General features: G+C 42.9%; 1 protein-coding gene and 1 long non-coding RNA gene across 6 annotated transcripts in view; one reads left to right on the forward strand and one right to left on the reverse strand.

Annotated features, from left to right (window-relative positions):
* Positions 1 to 20206, reverse strand: part of MCF2L2 (MCF.2 cell line derived transforming sequence-like 2) — a 236259-nt gene that overhangs the window by 1682 nt on the left and 214371 nt on the right. For all 4 annotated transcript variants that reach the window (XM_077879819.1, XM_077879820.1, XM_077879821.1 and 1 more), the window contains 4 exons: positions 3057 to 3101; positions 1647 to 1735; positions 1151 to 1260; positions 186 to 350 (listed from right to left, as the gene is read on the reverse strand). In XM_077879819.1, coding sequence (XP_077735945.1) covers positions 186 to 350; positions 1151 to 1260; positions 1647 to 1735; positions 3057 to 3101 — 409 coding nt within the window. The remainder of the gene's footprint in view (positions 1 to 185; positions 351 to 1150; positions 1261 to 1646; positions 1736 to 3056; positions 3102 to 20206) is intronic.
* LOC144302477 (uncharacterized) overlaps positions 221 to 20206 on the forward strand; it is a 27861-nt gene continuing 7875 nt past the window's right edge. The window contains exons 1-2 of one of the 2 annotated variants that reach the window (XR_013369379.1): positions 221 to 368; positions 1853 to 2208. This is a non-coding gene — a long non-coding RNA (uncharacterized LOC144302477). Of the gene's footprint in view, positions 369 to 775; positions 1356 to 1852; positions 2209 to 20206 lie in introns of those variants that run through there. The other variant, XR_013369381.1, reaches the window with a different exon arrangement.

Genomic DNA, 20206 nt, shown 5'->3' on the forward strand with positions numbered 1-20206 from the left:
TAAAAATGAATAACTCAAAAACTGTGAAAACAAAATATAAAGTAACTTTAAAGCTATAAAATTAAATAACTAGAAAATGAAAAATAAAGCCAACTAAAAATTAACTAATAAAACGAAAAAATAAATAAATAACCGAAACTAAGTTTAAAACTAATAAATGCAAAACGAAATACCCCCGACATTACCTTGAAAAGATAGAATCCGGGAACAAAGTAACAAACACCACGCCAACATTCTTGGGGGGATCCTGGGAGAAGAGCGACCCGCTTCCACCAAGGCTCCGATAGGAGGTTCTCAACGGATCTCCGCACTCCCACCCCAGGAGAAATGTGGCGATGCCTGAAGGCTTCCTGATTGTCACAATTAGGGTGAGTGGGTGGGGGAGGGGTGTTACTGGCATCTTGTGGGAAGAGGCCAGGGATGCTGCCAAATATCCCACAATGCACAAAATATGCCCCCCCCCCCCCCCAACAAAGAATCATCCAGCTCCCAAAGTCAAAGTGTCAACCTCCAGGAACCTTGGGCAGAGCCCTCCAGGACTCGGCTCCGCCAGCCTCTGCAGAGCGGGAGAGAGCGGCTCCGCGGTTCGCGGGCGCGCCCCCGGGTCCCGGCGCTCGCGCAGGCGCGTGGGGAGCAGCCCGGGTCCCGGCGCTCGCGCAGGCGCGTGGAGGAGCAGCTCCCCCGCCCGGGTCCCGGCGCTCGCGCAGGCGCGTGGGGAGCAGCCGCGGGTCCCGGAGCTCGCGCAGGCGCGTGGGGAGCAGCCCCGGACCTGGCGGCCGTGTGTGCCCAGAGCCGGACGGGGAGCCGCTCCCCGCTCGTCCGCGGCGCGCAGGGGCGTGGGGGGCGGCGGCCCCGCGGGCAGGCCCCTGGGAGGCGGTCCCGGTGCTCCCCCCGGCCGGCCGGGGTGCAGGTCCGCAGGGCGCTCAGGGTGGGCCGGGCCGTCGGCGCCCCCGCGGCCTGCGCGGGGACGGAGGCGGCGCCGTGGTCCGGGGAGGGGCCCCGCGCGTCCTCAGGCGCCCGCACCGCGCCTGCGCGCGCACCTCGCGGCGGCCCCGGGACGCTGGCTCGGTCCGGGCGTCCTGAGGCTCCAGGGAGAGTCGGAGGAGCCGCGGCCGACGAGTCCTCTTACTGTTCTCCCTTTCACACTCACATGTCCTCGTCTCCACCTTCTCTTTTTCCCGGGATGCTTTCTCCTGTGGCCAGGACAGGTTTGGAGGAACACGTTTCGTAGCTGTCGTCCAACTGGAAGAGTCCGGATAGCTGGAAGGGAGGGGAACAGCGGTGCACCCTCAGCGCTGGCAGCGCCAGAAGGGCCCGAGCCCAAGCCAGCTGCAACCCGTGACTCCCGCTGGCAGGTGGGGGCCCACCCTGGCCCTCCCCACGGGGTCGCTGGGGATCCCAACAGGAGCCCCATATTTAGGACCAGAAACCAGTGCATTGCTAGGGAGATGGGGTTGAGGGCCATGCTGGGCTGGGAGGGTCTGAGGCACTTTGCAGATCCAGTGACCTCAGCTTTCTGGTTAGGCCTGGTCCTTCTGGGTGAGAATCATGAAAAGGGGGGGATAGAGGAATGGGGGAGAGGAAGAGGTAGGAGAAGACAGAGAATGAGGGAGAAAAATGAAAGAGGTAAGCAGGAAATCAATTACACTCAGAGCACTGCTCTCCTTTTCCATATCTTCTGCACCTTTCCGCTCCTCAAAGGTTTCCATGGAGATACACTCGCTGCTGGAGCAGCCTCGGAGAAAGAAAGGGAAGAATTTGGCCTGCAGTGCCAGAGGGGATGGCCAGATGTCACAGGCTGTGCCATTGCCCCACAACCTGATCTCCCCAACTCTAACTCCTACTCTCCCAGGACCTGGATTGCCTCACCTGGGAAGGAGGTGGAGGGCTGTAATCTCCAGGTTCCCCTTTCCAGCTCAAAATTCTGGAACCACGACAAAGAAGGCAAGTATACATGGTGTTCATAGCCCTACTCCTTGCCCTCTAAGAAAACAGTCATTGCCTTTTTGTGCCTGACGGCTTTATTCTATTGCGTTCTACTCTATTATTCTAGTCCACTGTATTCTGTTGTGTTCTATTCTATTCCATCCCATTCTGTTCTGGGGCCAGAGGAGGAGAGGGGCTGTGGAGGTGGTGGGCTCACCCACGATCACCTCACAAGACCCTTCAAGGGAGAATTTCTTCTGACGCAAACTGCAGCTACTCTGGGTGAGCCCTCCTATGTCTCCCCCATGGGCCCCAGGGCTCTTGGCAGCAGAGACTCTACCCTCTTCACCCAGTATCCCCCATGGCTCCCGGAAGAACCTCAGAAGTCTCAGAACCAGCAAACCTAGAGAATGTCCCTCAGTCTAAGCTGGAAGTGCAGGGGAGAAAGTGCAGCTCACAGTTGGAGTTTTGCTGTATGTCTGCCATTTGCACATCGAATCCCTTCCTCCTGGATTCACTGGCCATGGGCTCTTAGTGGGGTCTCAGGTACTGAGTCATAGGAACTATAGAGGTGACAGCCCTAAGGGGACCCCAGCGTCTGGCAGGTTACATGAGTGAATAAATGAAAGGCCCATTGTGCAGTGGCAAGAGCAGGGGTCTTGGAGCCAGTGAGACCTGAGTGCAGTTCTGACTTTGCCACTCATTTGCTAGCTGTGTGATCTTGGGTAAGCCTCTCTGAGCATCAGTTTTCTTGTCTATAACAATGAAGATAATGATATCTATAAGGATATAAGGATTAGCAAAAGGGAGGTACCTGGGTGGCTCAGTGGTTGAGTATCTGCCTTTGGCTCAAGGCGTGATCCCAGGGTCCCAGGATTGAGTCCCACATCAGGCCCCCTGCAGGGAGCCTGCTTCTCCCTCTGCCTATGTCTCTACCTCTCTCTGTGTCTCCCATGACTAAATAAAATATTTTTAAAATAAGAAGTATTAGCAAAAGGGCTTATAAAGTAAAATGTCTGGTACATCCTAGGAATTGAATAACATGATTATTGTTAATAGTGATTGCAATAATACTAAAGAGAAGGTTTCAGAACAGGTGTGGGTACTCCAAGTATGCTATTATTACTCACATTTGGGGGAGATTTGTTTGCCATTTTCTTCATCTTCATAAATATCTGGGGGAGGAAACAAAGGTAAATGGCTTTTAAAAATAGAGCACACGCATGCGCACATGCACACACACACATGCATGAAAAACAAAGCTAAACATAGAGATCCTTGAAAAATATTCAATTTGATTAGAGCAAAATTTTAAGCAATAGTTGCATTCTTGAAAAATGAGCAGAGTGGCTCTGGTACCAGTCAAGCTCTAGTGGTTGGTGGGGAAAGTATACTTTGAGTCTCTGGGGCACTCCCAGTCCATGTACTAGAATAAGCATTAAGAATGTTGGTAGAGAAAGATAAGAAGAATGGGATAGGTGGGCTGTAGAAATTCATGCTAGTTAGGACTTTTCCTTCAGTGAATGATCTTTTGCACACCTTACTTAAATCCCAAATGGTTTTGGGAATTTAATTTCAGCACTTAGTGTTTAGAATTCTGATCTTTTATTTTGGTTTAAAAGTTGAACGAAATTTATTAAGTGAACCCATTAGTGACTTTATCTCCATCAATATACATGTTTTTGGAAAATTATAAACTATGAAGATAAAATCATGCCTTTCCCTTGCTGTCCACTAGATGGCATAAGGGGACCACTGTAGATCCCACTGGTTCAGAGGCAGCTCCTTTCCCCAAGGATTTCAAATGGGCACACCATCTTTATTTTCTTTCAAACTAGATTTTTCTCTATTCCTTACAATTATGCAAAATTTTTAAGGGATTTATTCTTATTATTTGAGAGAGAAAGAGAGTGGGCACAAGTAAGGGAGGGGCAGAAGGACAGGAAGAGAATCTCAAGCCCACCCAGGGCTGAGCATGGAGCCCAAAACCCTGAGATCATGACCTGAGCTGAAATCGTGAGTCTGACACGCACTTAAACGATGGAGCCACCCAGGGATCCCAATTACGCTAAATTTTTTAAGGACCACCTCTACCACATGAACTAAATAAAGTATATCATTTTCACTTGGGGGCAGTAGGGTGGAAGCATGCCTTAAAGTTTCGGGTAAACCTTTCCTTTCCTTCACTGGAGGAACAAATGCAGGTAACTAATTGCTAATGATAATATGCAAAACAGCCATCTAGGCACTAGCCTGAAAGCTTGGATTCATTTAATTCTCACAGCATGACTATTACCTACCTTTTGTAAAATAAATGACATAAAGAACTTAAGCAGAAAGAAGTGAAGTAATTCATCCAAAAACATAGAATGAGGTGTGAACTGTGAGCCCTTAAACACTGCTATGCTGCTAGTGAAGCTCCTTTTCTGCCTTTCTAGGAGTTAACTCATGGGGTCATTCTATGCCCAATCCCAACCTGTAGCTCTCCACAGCTCCCGCAGCAGGAGAGATCTCCAGGTTGTCCCCAAAATACGAGGATGGATTAGGAGGTTTGCTTGGTAGCCCAGAGTGTAAATGTGGACATCAAAGCTGATCTAGATCTAAATGCCCATTTCCTTTGCAAACTTGCCCTTGGCCCAGAGGAAGGGAATCACTCCTAATCATTCAATTAATAACTTTCAGATTGCACACATTCTCCCAGCAACTTTTTTTTTTTTTTTAAGTGTGTCTTCTGTTGACAATATTTGCCAGTTTCTAGGCAGTCTGAGCTTGCTTGGACTTTAAGAGCTGCTGGGAGCTGAGATCAAAGAAACTTCAGAACCAGGAAAACACCTCCAAGCTCAGCAGTCAGCTGCCATCACGTGATTTGAGTTGGGACAGGCCCACAGATGGGTGATAGGACAAGCTGATGTGTCTAGTTGGGATCAGCCAAAGCTTGTCCATTTCACCAGAAATTTAATAGCAATTTTCAAGAAGACTAAAATATAAAGACCCTTAACTTGTTTGTGTAGTATGGCTCCAATTTTTTTAAATTATGCATTTCTATAGACAAAAAGTTTAGTGTAAAATATTTACAGTGGTTATTTCCAGTTATGTCTGATTTGCATTTTTTGGGTACTTTTTTGCATTACATTCTAAATATGTATAATTTATACATGTATTCTTTTTATAATCAGAAAATGAAGCTTAAAATACTTAAAACCAATTGATCAGATATCTAAAATAACCCACAATCCCACCAGAGAAGACTGTTGCTAGACCTTATTTTCTTTATCATGAGTACATCAAATCATTTTGAATAACAATAAAGTAATGGAATAATGAAAGTAACCAAATCTAGGCCTAAAAGGAAGTTCCTATCAAATCAAAAAAGCAACCCTTATGTACTACACTAAATGGCTCGCAGATATTAAAGCAGCCTCTCCCCACCCCCAAGATCCTGAGGGACCAAAGAAAGGACCCACAGTTAGGCCTACACATGGGCCTGTGGTTAAGGATTAGCAGACAGGCTCTATTTCTGATACTTTTGTGGCACAATGGTTATTCTCATTTTATGTATTTTTCAATGGCCAGGGTTTTGGAAATCAATGGTGAAACTAAATTCAGAATTCAAAATTTTCAGTGCAATTCTGATTAGTAAAATACTATTAGCTTAACACCTTTATGTTAACCAATAGTACCAGAAAAAGCATACTCCTCTGTTCTGTGACTGTCTCACCTTGAAATTGCCCAGTTCTTAGGAGAGCTCCCCACTCACTGCCTTCCCCTGTCCAGGCCTTAACACTACCATTCCATCCTCATGCAAAAAGACCAGCAGGCAAAGAAAGCAGTTGCCACAATGAAGGAAATAATTGATCCTAATCATCATGAGAAGGTCACGCTGTTACCTAAGAGTGGCAGAGAGGAATGTGACTGGTGACCCACTGGGACATCCCCCAATACCTCCACACCCGGCTGTAACTGTAAATGGGTGAGTAAGAGAACACTAGCCAGACAAGAATCCAAGACACCCACTGTGCATGCCACCAGCAGAAGGTGAGAAGGAGGAGTATCTAGAATGAGTGGGAGGGAGATGATAACAAAGGAACAAATTAAGGACCAATTGCAGCAGCAGGTGGCATAGATTAAAATTAGGTAGGACTCTTACTATGTCCCCTGGTGGAAACTCCCCCCTCGGGAACCAAGACCTGTAGATTCACTGAAACTAATGTTGCAGGGACGAGGAGGACAAATGCTCAATGCAAGTTGCTCAAGTGTCATAACGAATAAGGTCACAACTCATCAACCTCTTGCCTCCCAGATTCATGTACTCTGCTTACTGAGGCCATAACAAGGCCATTGGTTTAAGGTGTACACTGCATCCTGAAGGTTAGCACTCCAACTCCACAGTGTCATCTCTAAACTGTTGCACATCCTCACTTTCAAGAGGCTATGCCATGGCTCTATCAGGCTGGCAGCTTCTAAATGGAGTGGTGTGTGGTAGGACCCCATAGGTCAGTCCTGTGGTCAGATGCCCATGACTGAGTCTCTCCATTAAAGCAATGTTGTATGGTTGATCAAATGCCACATGAGTCCTCAGACAGTGATGCTGATGGAGGCTCTGTGAGCAGGAAATGCACACATATCAATCCTGCTCAGAGTGAATTACTGTACTGTCCAGGCTGGAGGGGTCTGATGATTCCCCTCAGGGGCTAGTATCCAATGGGGAGCTCAGCATCAATCTGTGCTGACCAGCTGGACAGTCAACAGTGGCAGTGGCTATGTCGGTCTTGATGACGGAAGCCCATGCCACTGGGCCCATGCACAGCCTCCCACTCTGCGGTGAAGGTGAGTCAATGAACCCACTGTACAGGTACTGGGGTACCCGGGGGGAAAAGCTGGCTGACACCTGCTGGCCAAGTCATCCTGTCGGTTTAGTTGTCTGCCACATTTTCTGCAGTGGATGTTCTCTGAGGGGCATGAACACAGTACAAAGATCCTCACATTTTGAGCCTAAGTCTATAGAGTCTCTATGCCTCTTCTCCAGTAAGATCATGTTATAATTAGATGCTAATTATTACTCTAGAAGGAAGGTGGGGAGGCATCCTGAGAAGGGCAAGCATTGTCTTGAATGTCTCATCTGAGGCTTCTGCATCATCTTTGGGGAGAAGGGTCTCTCTCCCAACAAGGGGGAGTAGGCTACTTCTGCCAGCCTGGGGAGGTCAAGGGCACAAATCCAGCTATCCTCATCTCAAGTTTTACAGTCCCACGTCTTTCCTATCAGGGCATGACTTGCTTGCTCTTTTTTCTACCAGCAGAGGAGCCCCAAATGATCAGGCCCAGATTTGCTGAAGCTAAGAATTCATCCTTCTCTTACAGACTGCCATGCCATAGAAGACGAGAGGCTGAACATTGGCAAGGAGGCCCCCTGACTCTCATCTTGGGCTTTAAATTGGTGATTAATCTGAGCCTATCACTTTCTCCACCCTTTCCAGTGCTTCTATGGAGCTCAGCAATAGCCTCCTAATTCTGTGGTCCTGATACTTAATATTTTCCCCAAATTTCTTAAAAGCTAGAGACATCACATCAACTGGTGCATCCCTGTCCACCTGTATCTTCTTTTAAAAAAATATTTTATTTATTCATGAGAGACACAGAGAGAGAGGCAGAGACACAAGCAGAGGGAGAAGCAGATGCCCTAGGGGAGCCCGATGCAGGACTTGATCCCAGGATCCCAGGATCACAACCTGAGCCAAAGGCAGACGCTCAACCACTGAACCACCCAGGTACCTCTGTCCACCCGTATCTGACCCCAGGTGTCACCACAGGTGAAGATCTTAGCAACTGAACTGCCATCACAATCCAGAGACCGGGGCTTTCAATGCTCTACCCAACCAGCAGCAGTGGAATCCTCCTTGTCATCTAGCCATCAAGTGACCTAATAATGCCCAAATCCTATCCTCTCTATGACCTTTCCTGGTACCATCTTGGGTGAGGTTTCCCAGAAGCAGGTTGCACAAAGAGCTGTGGAGAAAGGGTTTTCAGAGGAAACCTATAAGCACTGAGGACAGAAGACAGGGCAGGGAAGAAGCCAGGTGAGGAAGTGGGCTCAAGTCTAGCATCAGCCTAATCTCTTGGGAAACCCTGGAGCATAGATGGCACCACAGGTGTCCTGGCTAGACAGCTCTGGTCAGCTGAGAGCAATCCTCAGAAGGGCACAACTGGGAGCTGTTAGCAGCTCACCTCCTAGCAGCTGAGCAGTGGGTGCACACACCTGATAAAAGGGATGTGGGCAAAGTGTCTACAGCCTCTATTACACTATTGCATGTGTTTTTATTTTAAAAATTAAGAGATTTTATTTTTAGAGCAGTTTTAGGTTTACAGAAAAATTAAGCAGAAAATACAGAGAGTTCCCATATAACCCTTCTCCACTGGCTCCCTGCACAGTATCTCCTATTATTAACATAGAAGGAAAAAAAAGAAAGGCACCTGGACAATGCACATCCTTATGTTTTGGATAAAGGAGTTACAACTCTATCAAATGGCTCATGTCTATAAATGTATAGGTTATGCCATGTGTCGACCAATGTATGCCAATCACTTTAAGCAAAGGGTCTTTTAAAGAGCTCTTTAAGAGATTCTTGGCACATGAAAAAAAGGAGTTAAATGCTTCAAGAATAAAACATACTTTAGGACAAGATAAGGTTGATAGGGTCAATTTTCTAATAGTCCTTGAAAATCTGAAGAGTCACCTGTTAAATAAATAACCTGGAATGGAATTCCCACCACACGTTTTACTCAGCTGTAGGGCCCCAGCTGAAAGGGGAGTCTAATACCAGGGGTCTTCCTTCATTTGGAGCGTTTCAAAATAGATAAGGAAGCCAGGATGTGACTTGATTAGGGACAGTATTGGGGGATAAAACAAATTATTTAGGAGATAAAAATTTGATTTTATCTTTTCTTTAAAAAGTTATTGTTCCAAGCCATTACAAAATCTCCTTACATTACATTGTAATTACATTACAAAATCTCCATTACAAAACATAAAAATTTCACAACTTCCAGAGATTCTGCTATATCCCATAAAAGGATAGGCCTTACCATGAAAAGCAAATTTAGGGACTATACCCTATGAACTCTCACCAGCCAAAATTTTTCCCAAGTCTCCCTTTTCCTGGTCTGTATTAAGGAGAAAATAAGGTCATTTTGTATTTTCCAAATCAAAATTTTAGAAGACACATATATACCCTAATTGAAAATCAATGCTTTATTTCTATTTATTTATTTTGGGGAGAGGAGGGGCGGAGGGAGAGAGAGAATCCCAAGCAGGCTCCATGCCCAGCACGGAGCCTGATGCAGGAGTTTGATCTCACAACCCTGAGATCATGACCTGAGCTGAAATCAAGAGTCAACCAACTGACCCATCCAGGTGTCCCCAAAATCACTGCTTTCTTTATTATATGGCATTGCCATTAGTATTTGTTGACCAACTCCACATCCAATTACTTATTATGTGACCATCTTCCTCTTAACTTGCCATTTCATGCTCATTACCATCCAAGGGTCTAGAAGTCTGACCAGGAAATGTAACATTAGTTATCTTTGCTCCTGAGTGGGGGGTGTGGAGTCTATGTATGTTTCTTCCATGACTTTTGTACTTTATAGGTGCTCGATAAATGCATTTTGTTTTTTGTTTTTTTTGTTTTTTTTTTTGATAAATGCATTTTGAACTAAAATTCCTTCCAGAGGCCTTTTTAAAATAAATGTAGGTCTAAATTCATACCTCATGTCCCATCAAATTAATCACATAATAGTCCAAACCCAAAATCTCAAATATTAAATTCCTGAGACTTTGATTATGGGCAGTGGTAAAAGTGTACAATAGAAGGTCTTTTGGAAAAGCTGATCTCCAATTTAAACAGGCAGGGAAAGATAAGATGACAACCAAAGCAGCACATATGGGGCCCCATAAACCATAATCTATTACATCATTAAAATATAAAGTAAAAATGCTTCCACATTTGTTTTCTTTGTGATCCCATACCAAATTCTGGCCACTAGAAAACTGAAGTTTCATGAGGGAAGTACCCGGATCAAGTGCTCCTAACCTTTCCATAGAAAGCTTGGAGAGGAGGTGAAATTCATAAGTCTTGGAAAGAGCAAGAAATAAAGTTGCCACAGCCAGTGTCTTTATTCCCAAGCAGAGACATTCTGGCAATGTTCTTATCCCTACAACCATTTCCTTAAGAGGACAACTTTTCCAAAGAGGGAGTCACTTTCAATGTGAAACATTTACCCTTCATTTTAATTTGAGCCTAATCAGATAGACACAAATGAATAGCAGAAAACTGATACTCTATCTTGGTTCTTGCTCACATAATTAAGGAAGGACTGAGACTCGGGCAATGTCTTCCTCAGCTTCTAGGCAGCTGGTATCACCCATTGCTGCCCCACTGTCCCACTGGATCCTACCTTTGATTTCATGTATGCAGGGGACTGGGTCTTCCTTACTACTGGTAGCTCTTTCCATCTTTTCTATCCAGGGTACAAATTCTACTCCAATGCCTTTGCCTTAGAGAAATATACATAAACATTGAAGCATAGGAAAGAACGGCACGTGCAATCCTCCCCATAGCAGTTGGAGTGGTGCTGGCTCATCCAGGTTCTCCTAAAGTCTCAATGACTTGCTTTATCCTCCTCCTTCACTTTATCTAAGACCTGCCCTGGCTCTGTGCATGACAGTCAACAAGGGAATGTTTAATGGACACCACTTGCTGGATTATACAGTTAACATCTAACTGGCTGCAAATTGTTTTTTTTTTTTTTTTTAAGATTTTATTAAAAAAAAGATTTTATTTTTAAGGTATCTAAGTCATCTGTATACCCAACATGGGGCTTGAACTCACAGTCCTGAGGTCAAGAGTTGCATGCTCTACAAACTGAGCCAGCCAGCTGCCCCTGGCTATAAGTCTTAACATGGAAGAGGTGAGGAGGAGGAGTCCTCTTTCATCCTCTTATAAAGCTATTTCATTGACTCACTATAGCTCCCTCCTTCCCTCTGCCCTGAACCACCAACTATTATAGTAACTCTTTTGGGTTAGACTGGCTCAACAAATAAACACTTGTTAGGTGCTGGAGGTCTGAGATGAATGAGACGTGTCCCGAGCTAAACCTCATCACCCCTGACTCTGCTGGCAGAGTAGTTTGCCAGCCTGATGTGATTATTCAATGAGTTCTTTGATTTGTTTATTCACTAAACATTTACTGAGCACCTACGAGTGCCAGGCCCTTGTATAATATGAGGCCCAAGGGAAGCTAAAACTACTAAGACAACCTTCATGCTCTAGAGGAATTCATGGTCCAGTGGGGTAAAGAACTTAAACACACCATAAAATTATAATATAGCCTGCTTGATGCTGTAATAGAATACTCTGTGACAGTGTGGGTGCAGAAGAGGGAGAGGGACTCAGCTGCCTAGCAGAACCTTCACCCACTCCCATCTCTATCATCTTTTTGACTGACGGCCCTGGGGTGCCTCCATCAAGATTAAGCCAAAGATGCCCAAAGAAACCAAGCAGGATGCTGTCTCTGAACTAGAGCAAGGTCTGGATTACAGGTTCATTCAACAAGCATTTATTAAGTACCTCCTGTATGCCTTGGACAGAGAGAGAAATTACAGATTGAGAAAGTTTCTAAGGGGGCAGGCATAGATAGGTAAGGAGCACACTGCCTGAACCCCATCTGCATCTGTATCTCCCTCTGGCACAAGACCTCTTCCACATGGCTATCTCCAGAGGTCCTGTCTCCACATTCCTCAGTGGCTACCAGTGTCCTTGTCACTGAGATCCCTGTATGCCTTGCCCAGAGTATACAAGGTTATTATGCTCAGCAATCCCAAGGATTAAAGGTGTTATAGCAATGAACTGGGATGATAATGTGGTATGTGTCAGAGCTTGTAAAATGCTAGACAGACATGAGGCCCTGATATTCCTGATCCTAAACCTCCCTCCCCTATTGTCTGATGCTTCTATGTTCTGTCTGGGAAGTCTCATCTCCTCTTAGGAACCAGCCCAAGACCCTGCTCTGGTTCTGCCAAAAAGTTGTGTGAAATTGACCCTCTGTTTGCCAGTCTATAAAAGGAAGGGCCTCTGGGCCTGTCTTTGAATTCAATAGGGCTTTTCTTTTTATCTACATGCTAGGGTCTGCTTCTGCTTACCCTTTTGTACTTTTCATTACAGGGATTATTTATTTTCTTTTTAAAGATTTGTTTATTCATGAGAGACAGAGAGAGAGAGAGGCAGCGACACAGGCAGAGGGAAAACCTACCTCCCTGCAGGGAGCTGGATGCAGGACTTGATTCCAGATCCCAGGATCATGCCCTGAGCCAAAGGCAGACGCTCAACTGCTGAGCCACCCAGGCATCCCAGATTATTTATTTTCTAACTGGAAGTTTGCACCTCTTAATCTCCTTCACCTATCATGGAGCCCAACATGGGGCTCAATCTCATGACCCCAAGATCATAAACGAGCCAAAAACCAAGAGTTGGTTTTTTTCTGGGGTGCTACGCAGGGACCCCAGAATTTTTTTATTTTTAAGTAATCTCCACACCCAATGTGAGGCTCAAACTTACAACCCTGAGATCATGAGTTGCATACTCTACCAACTGAGCCAGCCACGTGCCCCTCCTGTAACTGATGTTGGGGGTAGGGCAGAGGGAGAGGGAGAGGGAGAGGGAGAATCCCAGGCAGACTCTATGCCTAGCATGGAGCCCAACTCATGGCTTGACCTTACAAAGCTGATATCACGACCTGAGCCAAGATCAAGAATCAGATGCTTAACTGACTGAGGCACCCAGGTACCCCTTGACCTTTAATTTCATACTATTGTGGTTGGAAAAAATGCTTGATATGATTTCAGTCTTCTTAAATTTATTGAGACTTGTTTTTTGACCTATCACATGATGTGTTCTGGAGAATGTTCCATGTGGGGTTCTGCTTCATATCTAGATTTTACATTCCCATCACAACCTAAAGAGCATAGTGCTAGGACTTAAGAAGGGCTTGAGAAATGTAGTTCTGAATTGTTAACTGAATAAATATCATGTCCACATAACAAACATGTGTCTTTTTTGTATGAGGCAGGGCAGGGAAAAGTGATTCAGTTAAAATCTAAATTGTCAATTAAGCACAATTTTGTTAAGATGTCAGTTCTTACCAAGTTGATCTATCGATTTTACACAATACTTAGCAAAATCTCAGCAAGCTTTTTTGTAGAAATTGAAAAGCTGATTCTAAAATACATACAGAAATGTAAAGGATGCAGAATAGCCAAAACAACTTTAAAAAGGAAGTACAGAAGATGGAGGTGGAGTAGGAGGACCCTAGGCTCACCTCATCCCATGAATACAGCTAGGTAACTGTCAACATCCTAAATATTCTAGAAATTGACCTTAAGACTGGCAGAACAAACTCCACAAATAAATAAATAAAGACGATAGTGAGTGCAGGGTGTGGTTTAGGGGAGAAACAAATCATAGCTACTGCAGAGGGAAGGACATCCTCATTGCTAAGAAAGGGTGTGAGAAAGAGGAGTACATAGGGGAATGCACAAGGAAATGAGAGGGGCTGAATTTTCATGAGTTCTTGCAACCAAAGGGGCTTAAAGTCTAAATTTTAAAGGTCATTGGGCTTGGCTGGGATAGAGCTCAGAAGGTATTGAGCTGCTCTTCCAGAGAAGGCAGGCAAACAATCCAGCGGCATATAACATGGCAACAGTTTTCTGGAGTGCCTGGGGTACACAGTGGGGAGATTATTTGCTCTTCTTGGAGCGTGCCCTTGAGAGGCAGCATTCATAGGGATGCCTCTCTGGAAACAAAGGAGATGGCTGGTGTCATTTCCCTTCCCTGCTCCTCAACGTAAACACAGCACCACCTGCAGGAAACAATGCCAACACTGGCTGCCTAACTTGCTTAACCCAAGCCCCACCCCCAGCACTCCGGTGGCACTGCCCTTCTCAGACACACTGGTCTCAGTCCCAGCTTGGTAGGCCCCACCCCCAGAAGACCAGCATAAATCTTTGCCCATAGTACATTTCCTGACCAGAGAGTTTTGCAGGGCCTCAGTTCCAGTGTAGGGTGACAGATCTCATTTCTCAAGCAGATCAGAGCACACCTAGTTAACACTCACCACCTTCAGGCCAAGGACCAAACACTGCTCACAGCAGGCAAGGAGAGTCTCTGCTGATAACTCGCCTGAAGGATAAAGCAGTCAGAACACAATAGTAGAGTGCATGTGGCACATACTGGTGACATTCCCTGTGACTACATGACCTCTTAATAAGGCCATTACTTTCAGGAGCAGAAGATATAACTGGCTTTTCTAACATAGAGAAGAAGACTTACACAAATGCCAAGATAGAGGAATTCATCCCAAATGAAAGAACAAGATAAGACCATGGCCAAATATCTAAACAAAACAGATATAAATTAACATGCCTGATAGAAAATTTAAGGATAATCACTGGGCTTGAGAAAAGAAGACATCAGTGAGACCCTTACCACAGAGATAAAAGAGCTAAGAAGGAATCAATCCAAGATGAAGAGTGCAATAAATGAGATTAGAAACATGCATGGTGCAATGAAAGCAGGGTGAAAGAGGCAGAGGAATGAACTAATGACCTATAAGACAAACTAATGGAAAGCAAGGAATATGAACAAATGAGAGAGAAAAATTATGCAAAACAAGAGCTTTCCAGATTGAGAAGACACAGAGAACTCCCATTAAAATCAACAAAAGTTGGGGATCCCTGGATGGCTCAGTGGTTTAGTGCTTGCCTTTGGCTCAGGGCATGATCCTGGAGTCCCGGGATTGAGCCCTGCATCAGGCTTTCTGCATGGAGCCTGCTTCTCCCTCTGCCTGTGTCTCTGCCCTTCTCTCTCTCTGTGTCTCTCATGAATAAATAAAATCTTAAAAAAAAAAAAGTTTCCCAGACAAACAAAAACTAAAGGAGCTTGTAACCATTAAACCAGCCCTGCAAGAAATATTAAAGGGGACTTTTTGAGTGGAAAGGAGAGACCAAATGGAAAAATATAGAGCCAGTAAACACAAAATCAGTAAAAAATGAGTATTTCTGTAAAAATCAGCATAGGAACTCACACACAAAAAACGATATAAAATATAATAACATATGCCTAAAACATGGGAAGGAGAAAAGAATGAATTCAAACTTGAACAACTATCAACTTAATTTGGATTGCTATTTGCAGAAGAGATTATAAAGAAACCTATGGTCACCATATATCAAAAACCACTAATAAATACACAAGGAATAAAGAAAAATAAATCAAAAGATATTACTAAAGAAAATTAGCAAAACATGAAAGAGAGAAAGATATGCAAGGATCAGAGAAAATCTCCAGAAACAACCACAAAACAAGTAATAAAATGGCAAAAAATACATATCTATCGATAATTACTGTGAATATAAATGGACTAAATGCTCCAATCAAAAGACATAGGGTGTCAGAATGGATTTAAAAAAAAAAAAGCCAAGGGTAGCCCCGGTGGCTCAGCGGTTTAGCGCCTGCCTTCAGGCCAGGGCCTGATCCTGGAGACCCGGAATCGAGTCCCACATGGGGCTCCCTGCATGGAGCCTGCTTCTCCCTCTGCCTGTGTCTCTGCCTCTCTCTCTCTCTCTCTCTCTGTGTGTCTCTCATGAATAAATAAATAAAATCTTTAAAAAAATTTAAAAAAATTAAAAAACCAAGACCCATCTATCTACTGCTTATAAGAGATGAATCTTAGACCTAAAGACACATACAGATTGAAAGTGAGGAGTTGGAAAAATATGTAGCATGCAAATTAATGTCAAAAGAAATCTGAAGTAGCAATACTTATATTGGACATATTGTACTTGTTTTTTAAGCAGGCTCCATGTTGGGCTTGAACTCATGACCCTGAGATCAAGACTTAAGCTGAGATCAATAGTTGGATGCTTAACCGACTGAACCACTTAGGTGCCCTGGACAAACTGGACTTTAAAACCAAGACTATAACAAGAGACAAAGAGGGGCACTATATAATAATGAAGTAAAACAATTGTAAATATTTATGTACCCAACATGGGAGCAACCAAATATATAGAATAATTAATAACAAACATAAAGGAAATAATAATAATACAACAGTAGGAGACTTTTCTTTTTTTTAATAATAAATTTATTTTTTATTGGTGTTCAATTTGCCAACATACAGAATAACACCCAGTGCTCATCCCGTCAAGTGCCCCCTCAGTGCCCGTCACCCATTCACCCCCACCCCCGCCCTCCTCCCCTTCCACCACCCCTAGTTCGTTTCCCAGAGTTAGGAGTCTTTATGTTCTGTCTCCCTTTCTGATATTTCCTACCCATTTCTTCTCCCTTCCCTTCAGTAGTAGGAGACATTAACACCCACTTATATCAATGTATAGTTCACCTAAACAGAAAATGAATAAGGAACAATGGCTTTGAATGACACTGGACCAGGTGGACTTAACAGATATATTTAGAATATTCCATCCTAAAACAGCAGACTATACATTCTTTCCAAATGCATATGGAACATTCTCCAGAACAGATCACACATTAGGTCACAAACAAGCCTCAACAAATGCAAAAAGATTGACACCTTTTCTGATCACAATGCTGTGAAACTACAAGTCTACTGCAAGAAAAAATCTGGAAAGATAACAAATACATACAGGTTAAACAACATGCCACTAAACAACTAATGAGTCAACCAGAAAATCAAAGAGGAAATTAAAAAATACAGAAAGACAAGTGAAAATGAGAACATAACAGTCTAACACCTCTGGGATACAGCAAAAGCAGTCCTAAGAAGGAAGTACATAGCAATACAGGCCTACCTCAAGAAGAAAGAAAAATCTCAAATAAACAATCTAACTGTATACCTAAAAGAGCTAAAAAAAAAAAAAAAAAAACCAACAACAAATGAAGCTTAAAGCCAGCAGAAGGAAGGAGATAATAAAGATTAAAGCAGAAATAAATGGTATAGAAACTTAAAAAACTAAGAGCTGGTTCTTTAAAAAAATTAATAAAATTGATAAACCTCTAGCCAGACTTATCAAAAAGAAAAAAGACTCAAATAAATAAAACTACAAATGAAAGAGAAATAACCAATGTCACAGAATACAAACTATTATAATAAAATATTGTGAAAAACTATATACCAACAAATTGGACTACCTACAAGAAATGGATTAACTCCTAGAAACATGTCAATTACCAAAACTGAAACAGGAAGAAATAGAAAACTTGAACAGACCAATAACCAGCAAAGAAGTTGAATCAGTATTTAAAAACTTCCAACAAAGAAAAGTCCTGCTCCAGATAGCTTCACAGCTATCTGTGGAATTCTCCAAACATTTAAAGAAGAGTTAATACATAAACAAAAGAGGAAGAATATCTTCCCAATTCATTCTATGAGGCTAGCATTACCCTGATAGCAAAACGAGATAATCACACACACACACACACACACACACACACACACACACACACAACAGGAACTTGAGACCAATATCTCTGATGAACATAGATGCAAAAATCCTCAACAAAATATTAGTAAACCAAATCTAACAATACATTAAAAGAATCATTTACTATGATCAAGTGGGATTTATTCCTAGGTTACAAGGGTGATTCAATAGTCACAAATCAACATGATACATGACCTTAATAAAAGAAAGGATAAGAATCATATGATCATTTCAATAGATGCAGAAAAGCATTTGACAAAGTACAACATCTATTGATGATAAAAAAAAAAACCCTCAACAAAGCAGGGCTGGAGGGAACACATCTCAACATAATAATGGCCATATGTCAAAAGCCCACAGCTGATATCATCCTAAATGGGGAAAGATTAAGAGCTTTTCCTCTGTAGTCAGGAACAAGGCAAGGATGTCCACTCTCACCACTTTTATCTGACATAGTACTGGAAGTCCTAGCCACAGCAATCAGACAATAAAAAGAAATAACAGGCATCCAAATAGATAAGGAAGAAGTCAAGCTTTCATTATTTGCATAGGATATGATACTATATATAGGAAAGCTACAGACTCCACCAAAAAAATGCTAGAAACTAATAAATGAATTCAGTAATGTCACAGGATACAAAATCAACATACGGAAACCTGTTGCATTTCTATACACCAATAATGAAGCAGCAGAAAGGAAAAATCAAGGAATCAATACCATTTACAATTGCATCAAAACCAATAGGACACCTAGGAGTAAACCTAACCAAAGAGGTGAAAGATCTATACTCTGAGAACTATAAAATACTGATAAAGACACTGAAAATGACACAAAGAAATGGAAAGATATCCCATGCTTGTGGATTGGAAAAACAAATATGGTTAAAATGTCCACTCTACCCAAAGCAATCTACACATTTAATGCAATCCATATCAAAACACCACCAGCATTTTTTAGAGCTAGAACAAACAATTCTAAAATTTGTATGGAACCATAAAAGACCCCACTTAGCCAAAGTAATCTTGAAAGAGAAGCAAAGCTGGAAATATCACAATTCTAAACTTTGAGTTATATCACAAAGCTGTAGTAATCAAAACAGTATGGTCCTGCCACAAAAACAGACACATAGATCAATAGAACAGAACCCCAGAAATGAATCCACAAGTATATGGTCAATTAATCTTTGACAAAGCAGGTAAGACTTCCAATGGGAAAGACTGTCTCTTCAACAAATGGTGTTGGGAAAACTGGACAACAACATACAAAAGAATGAAACTCAGCCACTTTTTATACAAAATAAACTCAAAATGGATTAAGATCTTAAATATGAAGGATCCCTGGGTGGCGCAGCGGTTTGGCGCCTGCCTTTGGCCCAGGGCATGATCCTGGAGACCCGGGATCGAATCCCACATCGGGCTCCCGGTGCATGGAGCCTGCTTCTCCCTCTGCCTGTGTTTCTGCCTCTCTCTCTCTCTGTGACTATCATAAAAAAAAAAAAAAAAAGATCTTAAATATGAGACCTGAAACCATAAAAATCCTAGAAGAGAGCACAGGCAGTAACTTCTTTGACATCAGTCACAGCAACTTCTTTCTACATATGTTCCTTGAGGCAAGGGAAACAAAAGCAAAAATAAACTATTGGGACTACATCAAAATAAAAATTTTCTGCAATGGAAACAATTAACAAAACTAAAAGGCAACCTAAGGAATGGGAGAAGGTATTTGCAAATGGCTATCCAAAATACATAAAGAACATCTATACCTGACATCCAAACAATAATTCAATAATAAATGGGCAGAAGATATGAATAGACATGCTTTCCAAAAAAGACATCCAAATGGCCAAAAGACACACGAAAAGATGCTCAACATCATGCATTATCAGGGAAATGCAAATCAAAACCACAGTAAGATATCATCTCATAGCTGTCAGAATGGCTAAAATCAACAACACAAGAAATAGCAGATGTTGGTGACAATGTGGAGAAAGGGGATCCCTTGTGCATTGTTGGTAGGAATGCAAACTGGTGCCATCCCTCTGGAAAACAGTAGGGAGGTTCCTCAGAAAATTAAAAACAGAACTACCCTACAACTCAGCAATTGCACTACTAGGTATTTAGCCAAAGGATACAAAAATACAGATTGGAAGGGGTACATGCACCCCAATGTTTACAGCAGCCTTATCAACAATAGCAAACTCTGGAGAGATCCCAAATGTCCATTAACTAATTATATATATATATATATATCTCACACACACATACACACACACACAATGGAATATTACTCAGCCATAAGAAAGAACAAAATCTTGTCATTTGCAAGGACATGGATGGAACTAGAGAGTATAATGCTACAGGAAATAAGTCAATCAGAGAAAGACAATCATTTATCGTATAATTTCACTCATATGTGGAATTTAAGAAATAAAACAAATAAGCAAAGGGAAAAAAGGGAGGGTGGCAAACCAAGAAACAGACTCTTAACTACAGAAAACAAAAGGTTACCAAAAGGAAGTGGGAGAAAATGTGTTAAATAGGTGATGAGGGGATCCCTGGGTGGCGCAGCGGTTTAGCGCCTGCCTTTGGCCCAGGGCGCGATCCTGGAGACCCAGGATCGAATCCCACGTCAGGCTCCCGGTGCATGGAGCCTGCTTCTCCATCTGCCTGTGTCTCTGCCTCTCTCTCTCTCTCTCTCACTGTGTGCCTATCATAAATAAATAAAATTAAAAAAAAAAAATAGGTGATGAGGATTAAGGAGGGCAC

Source organism: Canis aureus, chromosome 31, assembly GCF_053574225.1.
Source record: "Canis aureus isolate CA01 chromosome 31, VMU_Caureus_v.1.0, whole genome shotgun sequence".
NCBI lineage: Eukaryota > Metazoa > Chordata > Mammalia > Carnivora > Canidae > Canis > Canis aureus.